The 16,749-nt window shown below is 43.7% G+C and overlaps 1 protein-coding gene across 4 annotated transcripts in view; it reads left to right on the top strand.

Annotated features, from left to right (window-relative positions):
• The first annotated feature begins 10,630 nt into the window (after positions 1-10,630).
• TENT4A (terminal nucleotidyltransferase 4A) overlaps positions 10,631-16,749 on the top strand; it is a 66,514-nt gene continuing 60,395 nt past the window's right edge. For all 4 annotated transcript variants that reach the window (XM_058831541.1, XM_058831540.1, XM_058831539.1 and 1 more), the window contains exon 1: positions 10,631-11,428. In XM_058831541.1, the coding sequence (XP_058687524.1) occupies positions 10,635-11,428 (794 nt within the window). In that variant the 5' untranslated portion in view covers positions 10,631-10,634. The remainder of the gene's footprint in view (positions 11,429-16,749) is intronic.

Below are 16,749 nucleotides of genomic sequence, written 5' to 3'. Positions count from 1 at the left end.
GTCGCCGCCGTCTGACCCCGCAGCGCAGCCCTCGCCCGCATCCGTCGCGCCGGCGACGCCGCCCGACACCACGGAAGAGCTCTCCCCCATCTCCGCCCCGCCGCCACTGCCGACGCCAGCAGAGCTCTCCTCCGCGTCCGCTGCGCTGGCGATGCCGCCCTACACCGTGGAACAGCAGCCGCCGCCGCCGTTGCGCCCCACTTGCCCACGTTGCTGCCCGTTGTGCAGTCGCTTCCGGCCACCGTCGCAGCCGATGACGTCCCACCCCGCGGCACATCTACACACCTGTGCGCCATCACCACCAGCCGCGAAAAAGGGGGGAGAATGGCTGGGAGAGGGGGGGGCGGGGCTGGGGGGAGAAAAAGAGGGGAAAGCGGAAAGAGAAACATCAGAAGCAGATACAGCGGCACAAACAGGAGAGAAGAAGAGCTGCTCTGTCTCGGCAAATGCTATATTTCCAGATTAATAAAACTGTCCAGAGGGCTCAAATTATTTTCACTTAACAGACTGGCATGAAATAGGATGCCAAATTTGCAAAGAGGAAAGCCTTGATCTATTATCTATGCCAGTGATATTTGGGCTACAGTCCAGCAGTCCTAGGACATGGGCTCCTATTCCATCTCATGAAATCAAAGAAATAAGAACAGCTGTGAGAGATAGTGGTATTTCCTCACCATATTTTAAACAACTACTGAAAAGTACCCTATAGCGTCACACCTTAACACCAAATGATTGCAAAAACCTTGCTAGTATGATCCTCACAGACTCACAGTATGTGCTATGGGAACTCAAGTAGAAAAGAATGCTTACAGAAATACTGTCAATTTACAGACAAAGTAGAGATACAGATGTTCATACCATTACTATATCCAAACTAACTGGTGGGCATCCTGATGATAGAAATGAACATCAATTGACTTTACTCATAATTAAAACCTATTTTGATTGAGCAATGCAAAAATCAGAAGACCTGCTGTATGCCTTAATAGATGTTCCAGGTGCTTGCTTTATTCATTATCAAGTACACAAATTGATTAAAGCCAAATTATGCTACAAAGAAAAACCTCTAATCAGTGAAGAACCTTTAAATACAATTACTCTTTTCACTGATGTGTCAGGACAAACACATCAAACTTCAAAACACATTTTAGATCAACAAAAAGGGGGAGAAGCCCAAGCTACAGCCCAAAGAAAACAAAATAAAGCTTTGTATTTTTTGAATAGCTCTGCAAAAGAGCCTGATCCCCACATGTATGGACATTTCTTAAACAACAAAGAAGCAAATCTGAAAGAACACCCCCCAGTTCTAATTAAAGACTTAGAATCAGGACAAATAGAGGAACCATATAACCTTATAACGTGGGGAAAGGAGTTTGCATGTGTCTCCACAGGTGCACAACCCAAGTGAATTCTAGCAGAGAACAGAAGGTGAGGAGCAGGCACCCAAACGTGAGCTACACAGAATCATCAAGAGAAAAGTGCCTGCCAGAAACAGCGTAAGAAAAGAATGAAGTTACATTATCATTTGCGCGGGTGCATGTTGTTTTTACCCTTTTATTTTTATTTCTGTAGTGAAGCTTTACTTGTAACTCAACCGAAAATGGATGTTTGGGTTGCTTTAACCAAGCCAGCAGGCTCTGACACCTTCTGCTTATCTGAAACGAGCTCTGACAAACCTTTTTCTCCTTGTTTAGTTAGAGTGCCTTTCCCAGAAGGTTTTGATAATGTTACTTTTGATAAATATTGGCCATATGATGATCATCACATTTCTCCAACTCACAGTGTGAGACACCAGACTTATATTGATAATTCTGAAGTTGATAAATCTGACCTTCAAGAATTAGAAATTTTAGGCTCATTAACTATCGACACTTGTTATCTGTTTCATTTTGTAGGGAAAAAACGGCCCTCATCTAAACATTACTCCTTATCACTCAGTTTATAGTAATATAACTTCTTGGTGTAAGCAAACTAAGCTTTTTACAAATTATGAACCATCTTGGCTAGACAGTTTGTTTGATGGTTGGAGCTTTGCAACCTTGGCTAAAGGAACTTTGTAAAATAGATTTAATTATTTTAGTAATAATAATTGTAATCATATTAGAAGCACCATGTATACTCCAATGTGTGCATAAGATGATGAATAAGACAATTTCTAGCATCTATGTTGTTCATCAGGATGGGGGAGATGTAGGGAAGGATGAGAATTTAACAGAAAAATTTTACAGATATGAATTCTTAGCAGAAGGTTCTCTAGATATGAAAGCAAGCTTTGATATGTAAAAAGATGTTTTTAGGGCCAGTTGTTGCTGAAATAGCTGAGAGAACAAAGGTTTAGTCTAGTTGGAAGGTTTAAAACAACGGTTTAGTTAGTTGGAAGGAGGTTTTATGGCTAAAGTCCAACAGGTTAAGTAGTCTTCAAACAAAGCATGTTTTCTACCAAGTGAAAAAGCATAGGCAGACAGAAAGATGTTTTTACCAAAGCAAAAAGAATTTTCCACTGCAAAACAAGTTTCAAAGTTTAACATGTAATTACTAACTCAAATGATTAGCTAGTCACTAACATAATATGGTAATTCTAGCACTTTTGATAGGATACATGTAAATGTAAAGGTATTGTGTATGATGCTGATTGGTTGTTATGCAATAATATGCACAGAAAGAGATATAATGCATTGTAACCAGAACCAAAGGGGCTTCAGGACACACGGCTTGCCAACAGCCATCAGCTGTAGGCCAACCCACAACCCCTAACTGCTAAAACTTAGTCTATGGAATAAACAGCATTATGAAAGAGAGCCATCTGAAGATGCCATCTCTCCATCGGCTCTTATACCTGAATACTCTTCTGGTTCCTGGCTTTGAATTTAGGTTCTTCAAAGAGCAAATGGACATGTGTGTGCTGACTGATGAGCCTTCACTCTGACAGTTTTCCTAGCCCCCTGGCCAATATCTGCATCTGTCCACTCAATTTCTTTTGCCCCCCTTATTCCTAGTCGAGATATTTCTCTATATCAAATAAAATTGCTAGCCATGTTCTCTTACCGATGCATGCTTTTCCTGTCTTTGTTCCTATCCTCATTCTAAAGGACCCGCTAAACCATATTATTCTTTCTTATCAATCTTTATCTAATCTATCCTGATTATCCAGGTGCTGCACATCAACTCTAGCTAAAAACCCTGTCAAAAAATGTTCTCCTTTAATCTTCTGTACGTCTCTGCTAACTTATCCATGACCCAATGCAAATACAGCTCAGGTCAGCGCTTTTATATCAACAAAAAACTGTTTCTCTTCTGGAAATGTTCTTCCTGAGACATCCAAGTGATTTAGTTGTGGCCCAAGAACAGTAAAAAATTATAGCTTTGAAGATGTAGATGCAGGACATAGATGTATTTAAGGAGAGGGAGGTGCATTGCAATAGAACAGTTTCTATTTAAAGAGCGAATGCATGTAGGTATATGCCTCTGCTGGCTATAGGTGAGGACCAGTGGGCAGGATGAACCAATGATGAATACTTAGGCACTTGACCATGAAGGACAAATTACCTTCTTGACATCTGTACAAGATCAAATATGGCTTTGATCTAGCATGGAATCTAATAAAAGTGGGCTACATCTTTCACAATGATAGTTTTTGCTGTTGTCTGACGTGACCTTAATTCTAACCACAGTCGTTCTGCTATGCATAAATGATCCTTACAGGTTTAGTACAGAAGCAGCTGCTACTCTGATTGCCATGTTAATGTGACAGATCAGGGCTCCTGGGTACATTCTCCCTAAGAGACTTTTACATCAGCTTTCTCACAGCTTGCCTCTCATGCTCTCCCCAGCAGAAAGCTTACACCCAGCAGATATGAAGAAAGAATTTTTATTCTAATATTGTTCCTAGGAGGAACAATGTTTATCGATTATTTTCCTAGAAGACAGTCTAGCCAGATCTACTTTTTCTTTCCATATTAGTGCATGTGCAACCACTCTGTGAGTTGGGATCCCTCCCCTCTGCCAGGATTCATCCAACACGTTCTGCATGCCCTCAGCTGTTCTCCACAGCAGCCTGGAGAATGAAAACTTAAATATTATCCTGGGACCACCTAGATTGCAAACATAAGTAAGGGAGGAATCCTGACCAGTTTATTCCTATGAATTTTCATGAGAATCTCTTTAATATATTCTCTCAACCTATCATTCAAAGGCAAGCAACACTTCTGACAAAAGCAACTCTTTGCAGGGCTCTGTGTTAACCAGGACAGGAAGACAGAGCATCTGATTTCATACAACTCTTCAGAATCCACTTAGAAAAGTACTTTCAAAAGCTTTACAGATATTTAGCATAAACTTCATTTGTATCTTCTTTGTGCTTTTTATCACAATTTTATTTCATGTGTTAATAAAGCTTTGGAGAAAGAAAGCCTTTGAGATTTGTCTTCAATTACTGCTCTCAATTACATCCTCTCTTATGAAAAGTGACAAGTCTCTAAGGCAGAATTCCTAACCCCTGTGTTAAAAAACAAACCTTCCAAAACCTGTATGCTCCCAAACTTTCTCTAAATAATTAAAAGAAACAAAACAGAACACAAGAACAACTTTAAAACTTTCATAGAACATCCTTGATACAGAAGAATTAAATGTCACTGAAAACTGTAAAAATATGCTGTATTAAATACTTAATTACTATGTAACAAGCTAAGATAAACATTCATAATAAAGCAGGCTTTTGAAAGTAATCATTATCAGAGTCCCAGATACAGTAATGGAAATAGACTGTGGGAATGTCAAGGTGGCACCTTTACCTTGCTCCTGTTGTAGTATTGCATATGCATACCATGCACAGAGTAATGAAAGGTCTCCAAGGAAGAGTTCCTGCCAGAAGTGTTGACACACATTCAGCAGTGTGAGGCAAGAATCACACCCAGCTGTCCGTGCATGTTCTCCCACTATGATGCCACCCTGAATGCAGCGTGGCTTGTGAACCACCTCCCACGCTTTCTCCATTTACCACACAGCTATTTTATGTAGGCAGCTAGAAAAGGATTTTCATGTGCATGAACACGCCTGGCTGCAGCTGTTCAGCTGCTGATTTATGATGCGTTCAGCTTCTCTGACACAGGGCTGGCAACCCTTGTAAGAGCAAGGAAGACAGGGTGGGAAGAGGAGATGGCTGGTGGTTGACAGCTGTTTCAGGCATTTATCTTAATTGGCTCTGAATATGCCTCAACAATCTAAATTTGGCTGATGCTTACTGTCCATCAGAAGAGGACATAGAGCCTTGAAGAGAGGAAGGACTGAGCCAAGTAGAAGATTAAGGGAGAAAATATAACATGATTTAACCCAGTTCAGGGTTACTCTTACCCGGCCTTCTTTAATGGGAGACACAAGCCATTTTGAAAAAGGTAAAAGTCCATATTTCCAGACAACAGATCAAAAGAATGCCCCAAATCATACCTTTCAGGAACCAGAAACTGGTGTTCTAGATTTCTACTTGCCTCCCTGTTATGATCAGCCACATTTGAGACATGAAAATGGTATCTCCACTCTCCCATTCAGGAATTTATTTACTGAGAAAAAGAAGTAATGATAGTGCAGCAAAGGAAACTGTCTCCCTGCTACCTCCTCCCCAACACTATCTCCTGGTGACTAGCACACTCTGAAGGTCACTTGCTAGAGATGCACCTCCTTCGGTGAGACAGCCTTTCTCTCACATCCCCATCTAGCTTGAGACCTTGAATTGTTCTGTTCTTTCCTCTTTCCATCTTCATCAGGTATGAGTATGATATACTGCTGAGCCATAGTCTCTGTGCCTTCTCCATCCATCCATCCATCCATCCATCCATCCATCCATCCATCCATCCATCCACCCACTGAACCACAGAATATTCTGAGTTGGAAGGGACCCTCAAGGATCATTGAATCCACCTCTTAAGTGAATGGCTATGGGCCACAAGGGCTACAAAGGAGATCAGAACTGGTGAACATGAAGAAAGTGATGCATCAGAGGCTTGCAGTGTGATTGTGGTGGCCAGAATCAAGGTCATATGCACCAAAATCTAAATTTCATGTCCAGTCTTACACACCTCTAGGGATGGCAACTCCACCACCTCCCTGGGCAGCCCATTCCACTGTCTAATCAGCCTTTCAGTGAAGTAATTCTTCCTAATGTCCAACCTGATCCTCCTCTGGCACAGCTTGAGGTTGTATCCTCTCGTTCTGTCACTGGTTGGCTGGGAGAAGTTACCAACCCCCACCTGGCTACAGCTTACTTTCACGCAGCTGTAGAGAGTAAGGTCACCCCTGAGCCTCCTTTTCTCCAGGCTAAATAACCTCAGCTCTCTCAGCCATCCCTTATGGAATTTGTGTTCCAGACCCTTCATCAGTTTTGCTGCCTTTTTCTGGACTCATTCCAGCACCTCAATGTCCTTCCTGATTTGAGGGACTCAGAACTGGACACAGTATTCAAGGTGCAGCCTCACCAGTGCCAAGTATAGGGGGAGACTTTCCATTACCTGCATCTGTGGACATGATTTCTGAACCTGAGAGAATTTCAAGCTCTCAGGGGCTGACTGTTCCCAAGGGAAAATCTTTGGGAACTGTCTTTTTCAAGGACTATTTGTGTCAATAAGGTTTTACTTTCCCAAAACAAGGCACAGATGTTCTGAGAGTGTTATTTCTCTTGTCCCACCAATGAGAAGAGGGAGGTGTTGTTCCTTCTACCAATCAGGGTGACCTGATCAGAACAGCTTATAAAAAAGTTGACAAAACCCCAAAATAGAAGCTTCTTAACCTCACAAAAAACTGGTTACTGTGTGTGTGATTTCTTGTAACTATTGCTATACTTCGTGTCCTCTAGTGACATGCATCCTCAAAATTCAACAGTGGGAAGGAAGATTGATTGAAAAGAAAGGATATTTTTCTTATGATACAAACAGTATTTGACTTTCAAACATTCTGAGAATCTTACCTTCAGTATGGAGTTTCACTCAGTAAAGGACAGCTGAATTAAAATCAACCAGCCTTTTAAAAACTTAATCCTTGCAAAGGAAGTTCTCACTTGCTACTTTTAGAGGGAAATTCTCACTTTAAGGATACAAAATTAGAAGCATGTTTTATTTAGATTTCTCACTGGAGAGGCTAGAAACAGAGGAGAGAAAAAGCTGATGTTAGAAGATGATGATTTTTCTTGTTGTTGTACCACAACAGACCACCGGGTATTATTTCTCCATATTGTACATATTTATGTAGGAAACATGTAATATCTCCTTTTTTGCAGAGATATTTCAGTGATGGGCCACAAGCTTTGACAAATAATCATGAAAGAGATAAATTAATTGGTGTATCAAACCATTGCATATAGATTTCTCAGAGATTTCCTTCTTCTCCAAGTATTTAAAATGTGGACCTTCAAGCACATTGTGCCTACCCATCCATCCCATGTTCTCTATTACACTTACATGGTATCTTCTGCCTTGAACCCATACAAAGAACGGACAAAGCACTATTGTAGCTTCAGAAATTCTGGCTAACACAGCTTAAGCCATGAGAGACAACTCTCTCTGTGGCTACTTCAGGAAACAGCCTAGCCTCTTCCAAGACAGTGTTCGGATTGGTCAGTCATCCCTCATTCAAAAGCTGTTTCTGAGTTTCTGCCTCTTACAAAGCAGTGGTCTCTACCACTTAGACCTGAAACTGGAGATAATTTTAGCAAAGAGGGAATCAGACCCTCTTGAAAGTGCCAGCTTTTAAAAGATGGCAGAAAGGCAGAGAAGGAAATAAAGAAAACGGGTCATGAAACTGATGAGCTTGGAAAGGTCTCCATAAGGTTGCCCATTGTGTCTTTTTGGTTTACCCCTCCACCTCTTCAAGCAGCCTGGTCTAGTGGAAGGTGTCCCTGCCTATGGCAGGAGGGTTGGAACAAGATGATCTTTAAGGTTCCTTCCAATACAAACCACTCTATGATTCTATGATCCTACTGATCAGTGTTCCTTTAAGAGTTTTAACTCCGCAGATTGAAGATGTGATCTTTATTGGATGTATGAAAAGTCAAAACATGGAAATGAAGATGCTGAGCTGTGGTCTCTGTAGCCGCCTCAACCATCTCAGTATTTCACAGTCAATCTACAAAGTAACTCTTCCAACCATTAGCATACCACAGCAGCTACCCTTGCAGAAATACTGTTGATCCCCATCTTTCCTTGCTGTAGTCAGGCCACCAATAGAGGCAGAAATGCAAGGTATTCAGGGCTAAAAGAAGAGACAGTGTAATCCTCTGGTTTATTTCTTACAGTATTTATATAAAAAGAACAAGAGTCAAGGGGCCTGTTTATTTGTCTTCTTTCAAGTTCAGTTAAAACCAAACCAAAACAATCAAAAATTCTTTGGAAGATGAACCGTAGAACCAAGGACTGCTATCAGTAACTCAAGCTGGAATCTCTGCTGAAGATATGAACACTTTATTGACCATGCAAGAAATTGCAGTGAACATACTCCTACACGAGACATAATTAACAGCTCTTTCATGTGGTTTGGGTTTGGTTAGTTTATTGTGTATTCTTATGTGTACTTTGGCTGTTAGTCCTGAAAATGGGCCTACTCCTTAACAAAAACAAATTAATGATCTGCTTTTTCTAAATGACTTATGGTAATAAACATTAAGCTGCCACCCTAATATCAGTTGCCCTTGCTCTGAAGTCTAAGGGCATAGTTCTAGAACACAACTGCATCAAGCACAGCTATCTTTTGCTAACAAACGACTGTCTTGTTCTCTCATTCTCTCTCCATCCCCTCCTTAGTGCCAGCTCTGATCACAAAGTAAGCTAATTCAAAATAAACTGCTGAAAACTATTACTTTTTTTCCAAGTGTGGTCTTCTCTGAATTAACAAGTTAAATTGGCTCACTGATAAATATCAGGGGTTGTGCAAAGCAGCAGGGAAAGGAATTAGCAGGATTATGGAGAGTGGGACTTCTCCTTTTCTCACCTTCTGTGACAGCTAATTCATTCAAGAAGTACATGCAATTGCATGGGAGGGCTGTTCTAACTGGGATTCCCTGATAGTATTTGGGCTTATGCACGTACAACTCTTCTCTATGCTGTTCTGCAGTCAGGCTAAGTGCTCTATTGAACGGTCTGGGAAGTCCTAGATGGTTGGAATTTCTGGGGTTACCTCAGGAGAGGACACTTTATCCATATGCATGCTAAAGCTGCTCAAGGAAATAGGCAAATCAATGAAAGAGAACCATTACAGACATCATTCTGGGAGGCTGGCTTGAGATCACAGTGCATCTGTGTCTGATCCCCTTCCGATAGCAGTATGCATTTTACTTAGTGATCACTGCACACGAAACCCATCCATTAGAGACACCCCTTGGAACAGGCACTGTCTCCCTGTCCTGTCCTGACTGAAGCCCAATAAAAACTGAAATACCCAGTGGAAATGTGTTGCTTTGCGGTGCTGTCTTGATGCTACCAATCCAAGGAAAGCCTTCTCTTGGTTATGAACTGCATGGTGCTGCCTGGACACATCACCCAGGCCTCCCCTTTCCCCCAGGGAGTGAATGGCCCTGCTCAGCCCCACGCTCTCCACTGCACAGCCTCCCTAAAGGAGGGCTGCCTGCACCTGCTCCTCCTCTGAATTAGTCCTCAAAATCCATCCTTTCATTTTTGTGGGAACTGGGCTACAGTTCTCCAAAGGGATAAGCTGTGGCATGGAGGGGTCAGACAATGCAGTATTTGTGAGAAACCAACTCAGAAGCAGGGCTGCAGCTGCATCAGCCGCTCATGGAGATGAAGGGAAGACAAGAGGGAACCTCATGATTGTCTGCAAGTATCTGAAGGAAAGATATCAAGAGGATGGAGACAGGCTCTTCTCAGCGGTGCCAAGCAACAGGACAAGAAGCCAAGGGCAGCAACTGATGCAATGGAAGTTCTACCTAAACATGAGGAAGAACATCTTTCCTGTGTGAGTGACTACACACTGGAACAAGTTATCCAAAGAGGTTGTCGAGTCTCCCTCACTGGAGATATTCAAGAACTGTCTGGATGCAATCGCGCGCCGCGTGCTCTGGGATGCTTCTGCTTGAGCAGGGAGGCTTGGTCCACTGTGGTCCCTTCCAGCCTGACCCATTCCGTGACTCTAGGAGTTACGAAACTGCCGGAACCGCCCCGCGGCTCTTCCCACCCGCCTCCGGGGCTGAGGTACATCTGCCCCACTCCGCGCTGGCGCGGGCGAGAGAGTGCCGAGGCGGGGGAGCATTCCCAGCTCGTCTTCCTCCTGCTTCCCGCGCATGTGCGGTTGCCAGGGCGGCCGTCTCCGGTGAAGGTTTAAAATCTGCGGGACATGCGCAGTGCCGGTTCTGGCCCTGGCGAGGGGGACACGCCACATTGGAACGGCGAGCGGAGCGCTCCGGGCAGTATCGGGTACTGTTTGCGCCGCCTTTCCTTCGTCCCGAACCGCGCTCACCTCGCCCGGCTCTGCCTCCGGCTGCCCTGCCGCCCTCCCTCGCTTCCTCCTCCCCGCGACACATGCCGCTGCTGCCGGGCCGCTTCTAGCGCCGCTGCCGGGCCGAGCGACCGAGGGAGCGGGCGGCGGCGCGGAGCTCTGGCCAGGCAGTAAGGGACGGCGGCGACGGCGGACGGACGTGGATGGATCCCCGCGTGGCTTGGATCCAGCCCGAACAGAAAGGACCCGCGAATGCGCTGTGGATGCAGATCTGGGAGACCTCGCAGGGCGTGGGGGGCCGGGGCGGCGCCAGCTTCCCGCACTACCTCTGCCTCAACTCCCCGGCGCTGGACTCTGCTGCCTCTCCGCCCCGCGGGCATGGCTGCGTACGGATCGGGGCGCCTGGCGCCTGCTGCTCCTCTTCCTCGCCGCCTTCGCCTTCGCCTTCCCCGCCAGCCCTGCTGACTGGACTGGTGCCCACTGTCCCCGGTGGCCCCGCGGCGGTGAACGGTGGCGGCGAGGGAGGGCGGCGGCTGCAGAAGTCGCCTTCCGTGTCTTCCTCGTCCTCCTGCTCGTCGGTGGAGTCCGGTACCGAGAGCCCCGGCTTCTCCTCCTCGGGATCGTGCAGCGGAGGCGGCGGCTCCTCCTCTTCCTCCGGCGGCCCCCGGGCGGTGGCGGTGGCTCCTCCCGGGCTGCTGGGCAGCGGGGCCGGACCCGATGAGTTTTTCAACTTCCACGAGAACAAAGTGAACGCTGTGAATGGGCACCAACAGCCGTCGCACCCTCCTTCGGCGTCTCCTCAGCAGCACCAGTACCACCCGGGCCGCCGGAAACGGGAGAATAAAGCCAGCACCTATGGGATGAATTACCTGCTCTCCGGCAGCCGCGGCGTCGCCGTCATCAACTCCCCCCACCAGCAGCGGCAGCCGCCTCAGCCAGCGCTGCAGAGCCCCGGCACACCCTGGAAGACCAGGAAATACAGTCCGGGCGTGCAGGGGTGAGCAGCCGGGGCCCTGGGGGCTGCTGCAGTCCCAGAGGGAAGCGGGGGGCTCGGCCGCCTCCTACGGCTCCGCCGGGAAGAGGGGTGGTGGTTTGGGATCATAGGAGCTCCTCTGGAGCTGACCGCGGCAGGGTGCAAACCCGTGCCCTTTTGTAAATCACCTTGATCTGTGCCGGCTGGGTGGCTCTTGGCCGAAGCAGCGATTCAAGCAGTGCTGGGGAACCCGTAGATAAGGGGTTTAGGCCTTACGTTGTAATAGATTGAGAGGTGAAGTTGTCCGGCCATGATCAGAGGTCATCTACAATGATTAAAGAAAGGTTGTGTGCAGGATGCATGTCAGAGCTATTAGGTGTCAATTCAGATTTTAAAGGGGAAGTGGAAGGCTTCCATTCAGAGGAATTCAAAACTCTTGCGTTAATTTTTAAATGCCTCTGCTGAGGCTGCATCAAGCTCGTTAGCCTTGGGAATGTTAGCAACATCCGTTGAAAAGGAGGTGCCGAGTTCTGTCTGAGATAGGCATTAAAGTCAGAAAGTTGGAATATTTCTCTCAAGTGTGTTTTAGCTCTAGGATAGGTTGAGCTAGCCAATACCTGTACAGAAATCTTGCCTTTTTTAAGAGAATGCTTTTATGAAGCTTATCCTATCTTGTAAGCTATACCTTTCTCATATAAATGGGTAGTTGGTAAGGCCGAGTATTCAGTTTGATCTGATTGGAATGGAGAAGGGACTGCTGTGTTTCATCTGTAAAATTTCATTCAATCAAGGGGAAATATTACTTCCTGAAATTAAAGTTACTTTATTATTGGGAAAAGTGCTAGCTGACTGTAGCAGATTTCTGATGTCACTTCAAAAACAGTTTCTTGGAATATCCTAACATCAAGACCCTTGTATGCCTATGGAATAAACGCACTGCATATTGGTAGAGGGGAAATAGCTAAAGAGATGCGAGCTGGGGATTTTCAAGTGAGAGATTTAACTTAAGGACAGTGTCTTCCTTCTCTCTTTTGTGAAGTACTGTCATGTGCTGAGTATGTTAAAAGTTATGAAGCAGTATTAAAGTATATTTTTAAAATTCAGTTTTTGCAAACCATAACCTCCAGAGGGGGAGGACAAGACTTGTGACTACTGCTTTTTAATTCTGGACTGACACTGAAAACTAAAATTTCTTATAGGAAGCTAGAATTTGAATCTTTAAGAGGTGTCTTGTGCTAGGAACTTAGTCCTATACTAAGAAGTTTGTATGTCTCAAGTTCCAATAGTGTCTTTAAAATTCTGTGAAGTTTTTGTTTTAATTTCATAGAGATGTGATAGAGCACTGAATTAACTTCTCAATTCAAGTCAACTCTGCGTGAGGCAGATCTCCAGACAAGTGGAGGAGCAGCAGCCTGAGTTCACCCAGCAGATCAATGGCAAACTTGAATCAACTCCAAGCATTGCAAGTTTTGTCCTGTAGCTGTTAGGCAGCACCACCTATGCCATTCTCATATTTTTATTTTTATTCTTCCGTCCTGTTTTCTTTTAGCTTTCCTGTAATAGATGCTATGCCACTCTTCAAGTATGAGTTTACAGAGAATCCATATGGAAGGAAATTGTGTAGCTGAGATTCAGTTGCACTGCTCAGTTCTGTAATGTAGGTAGTTCTTTTGTTGATGTGTTAATGGCCGTGTTTTTTGCTAAATATCTTTGAGTGTGGGATATGTGTCTCCTGATCTTCTGTCAAGGATCTTTGTTACAAAAGTGGGACCTGATTCTGGGAGTGGGATACCAGTAACTGAAGCATGTGTGATACTGTAGTTCCAAACCATTCCTTAAAGCAGCAGGGAACTAACTAGTGCTGAAGGAGAGCATGAGACTTGAAAACATAGACCTAAATATGACAAGCAGTTTATACCTTAAAGTTTGAGTTCTGTTACCCTAGGTGAATCTTGCACAAGTATATATTCTTAAACAATTTTCTGGTTAGTGTTAGTAATTTGTTATGAAGTGTTTGCATGATTGAAATAAGAATACTGTCACTGATGGAGTGGATTTAGGTATCTATCTTCTGCAGTAATTCTTGTGTAGTGGTGACCTTAACTTTTTCCTGAAGCCTGGCTGTGTGTTATTTGGCAATTCAAGTAAAAATGCACTGAAAAGGCTGGGATGGGGACAGATCCCTACAGGATTTTCTTGTGGATCCCTTGCATTTCTTTAGTTTCCAGCTGTTCCCTGGAACTGTCAGCTCAGTCCTGAAGTATCACTTTGATAACTTTTCATCTGTTGACAAAGCATCTTCAGTGATGCCTTATGGTATATGCAGCTGTTAAAAAATGTGATCCTGAAAACTTTTAGCTGCAGTCTGGTTTGGGCATTGATTATAGGAGGAAGGACTTGATCATAGGTATTCTTATGCTTCCCCTGTACATGAATGGTAGAGCTTACTCTCCTGTGAGTACTGTTTGTAAAATAATGCTTTTTTACAATGTGTTGGAATTTCCGAGTGATTCCAGTGACTCAGTGTTACTGTATTGTCTTTTGGTAACAGAGTAAACAGGGTAATCTCTGTTAGCCCTTTCCCAGGCTGCAGTTCTACTTCTGATGAATTGCCTGTGCGCTTTGAAGCAGTTTTGTAGCTCAGCCTTGCTCATTCAGAGCTGAGGATGGTCTGTAGCACTCCAAGTTGTTTTATTCACACTGCTCGTAGTCAGTAGCTTTGTGGTAGTAGATGTGGTGATGTGTAGGAATACTGTATAAACACTGTTTTCCACTGTTTTATATACAGCATTCCTTTTCTTCCAGTGGCCTCATGCTTTCACCACTTTGATAGCAGCATGAAAATCTTTGCAAAGGAAGTTTTTCCTATAAAACACAAGTGTGAAAAGCTGTGTTTGATTAGATTTCATCCTAAAGCTGTGCTCTTGGATGCACTAGATTGCCCTATGTTACACTTTCACAGAATTTTGGAAGGAGTGAGGAGAGTGAAGCCATATTTATTCCAGTGCTTCAATAGAGTGATTAATTTAGCAACACTGTAAATTCCTGTGTGCCTGGGTTTAGGGCTACAGATGACAAAATGATTGGTTTCAGATTCAAGGCAGAGAAGTGTCCTTTAGTATTATGAGGTTAATTCAAACTAGTGACTGATGTTCAGAACTTCATGTTATTTCTTGGTACTGTAAAGTATCCTCTTGTGGGGTTTAAAACTACATCTAGCCTCTCAGGGTGTGCATTCTTAGTTCAGCAAATACCTTCTGTTTCTGTAAAGTTAATATCTTAAATGTATCTGAGTAACTTAAGCATCCAGAGAGTTTAAAAGTGCTCAAATACTGCTTCAAAAGACCTCATCAAACTATTCTAAGCTTTTTACTGAAGCCTCTACTGTTTTTGTTTGGATCCACAGCTAATAGAGTGCTTTCTCTGAAGATGTAGCTAATACCTTGTGAATGCTATAAAATCACATCAGATTTAATTATTTTGCATCTTAATAAGAGTTTAACAAAGTAAGTAAAGAATTAAAGTGGTTTTAATATTGTGAGTCCATTCTGCTTAATACTTTCAACTAAGTGTTCAGTCTAATTGTGGACGTTGAATGAGATAAGTGCTGAAACATCTGGCATATCTGCTTGGTACATTACAGTGCTGTGCAGAAACAACAGAACTGGCTTGTTGAGGATTAGCTTGGATGTATTGATACATTGGAATGGTACTCTGCCTGAACTAATTAGTTTTGCACAGTGTCTGATGACTTCCAGCATTCATTGTTTCCCCTGTATAGCTTTTGTCTTTAACTCTCTTTTGATAATGCTACATAAGTTCTGCTGCATAGTACAAGAGCATCAAGACCTCTGCATTTCCTTATGCTGAAGGAGGATTCAGGACAGCATTCCCTGATGACTACAGCAGGTACTTGGGGAGAGTTCTCATAAGCAAAGTAAGCTTATGGTAGCGCTTTCACAGAAGCTTCAGTGTTCACCAGTTTGTAGCTGAATTGATACTGTGAACAAAAAGTGATATCCAGAGATAATGGTGATGCACCTGTATGCTAAGCCTGTATTAGGTCATCTTTATTTCTTCACTTCTATGCAGGGTTTCTAATTCCAGTCTTACAGGGGTTTTTTGCATTTTTGATATATTTCAGAACTTTAAGTAGGTAAAATTTAATTCCAGTTTAGTGCAGTTCACTATTAAAAATCCATTGCATTCAAGACTGTGCATAGCTCCAGTTGCATGTTTGTCAGCCCTTGCTTATTATCCTGCTGTCAGAGCTGTCAGATACAAATAAATGTGTGAGCATGCCACATTGTCAGCCCCTTCTGCAAAATGCTTTCTTGTAGTTTGAGCTGAAAGAATGTAGACTTTGTAAATACTCTGAAGCCTTTACTGTCTGCAGTGAGATGTCCAGTTCTTGTAAGGGCTTTAGGGGCCTTCGCTCCAACACCTTCTAGTAAAGATGCAGCACAGTGGACTATGCTTCATGCACACTGCTGTCCAGTCCTTGCTGTCTGCTATCTGTGATGCTAGGTGGACACCTGTAGTGGAGGTGTTAATGTAAGAGGCAGGTCATGCTGGCATGGTACACTCAATTCTTGTTTTGCTTGACTATAGGGTCAGGGTAGAACTAGGCAGTGTATGCTGGAGTATATGCAAAGGGAAGTGTGGAGCTAGTTGCCTGTTATTCATAGTAAATTTCTGGAGAGAGCATCAGGATGTAGTTAATTAAATGGATTTCTTTTCATGCCTGAAGGTTGGTATGAAGGAAAGTTCCAAGATAGCTGCTGGATGAATTGTCAGAAGAACAGAATGTCTCTTTTTTTTCTGTGGTCAAGTAAACTGCCTTGGTAAAGCACAAAGTTTCAATGCAAAGTGAATAGATACCTAGTGTAGAGTTAGAGACTGATGCTTTGGGCAGTGGAATGGAGGGAACGTTTTGGCGGCAGTAGGCTCGAGTCACCAGAGGTGTACTATAAGTCAGAAAGGCTGAGCTACAGTAGTAAAATATGAGAAGGCCTTCCATGACAGGTGCTCACATCTCTGTGTAAAGAAGAATGGGAAATATTTGGAGCAGTTGAATCCTGGCATCAGCTTCATGGTGTTTTTGACAGTTGTTAGGCTTTGGCAGTAGAGGCAGCTGGCACTAAGAATATCTACAGTTGTACTGGGTGAGACCCTTAGAGGCCAATGGCAAATATTGGGAAAAGAATATATCAACATGAGCTTACAGTGATATTTCCTGGAAGCATCTCCCAGCTTTAAATTACCTGTGGTTCTTGGACTGTCTGGGCTGTAGGCAGTGCATTGTTGTGCTTATTGTAGATTTTGTGTATGAATGTGTCTTGCAT

Source organism: Poecile atricapillus, chromosome 2, assembly GCF_030490865.1.
Source record: "Poecile atricapillus isolate bPoeAtr1 chromosome 2, bPoeAtr1.hap1, whole genome shotgun sequence".
NCBI classification, from domain to species: Eukaryota; Metazoa; Chordata; class Aves; order Passeriformes; family Paridae; genus Poecile; species Poecile atricapillus.
This window is presented reverse-complemented; position numbering and strand designations above follow the sequence as displayed.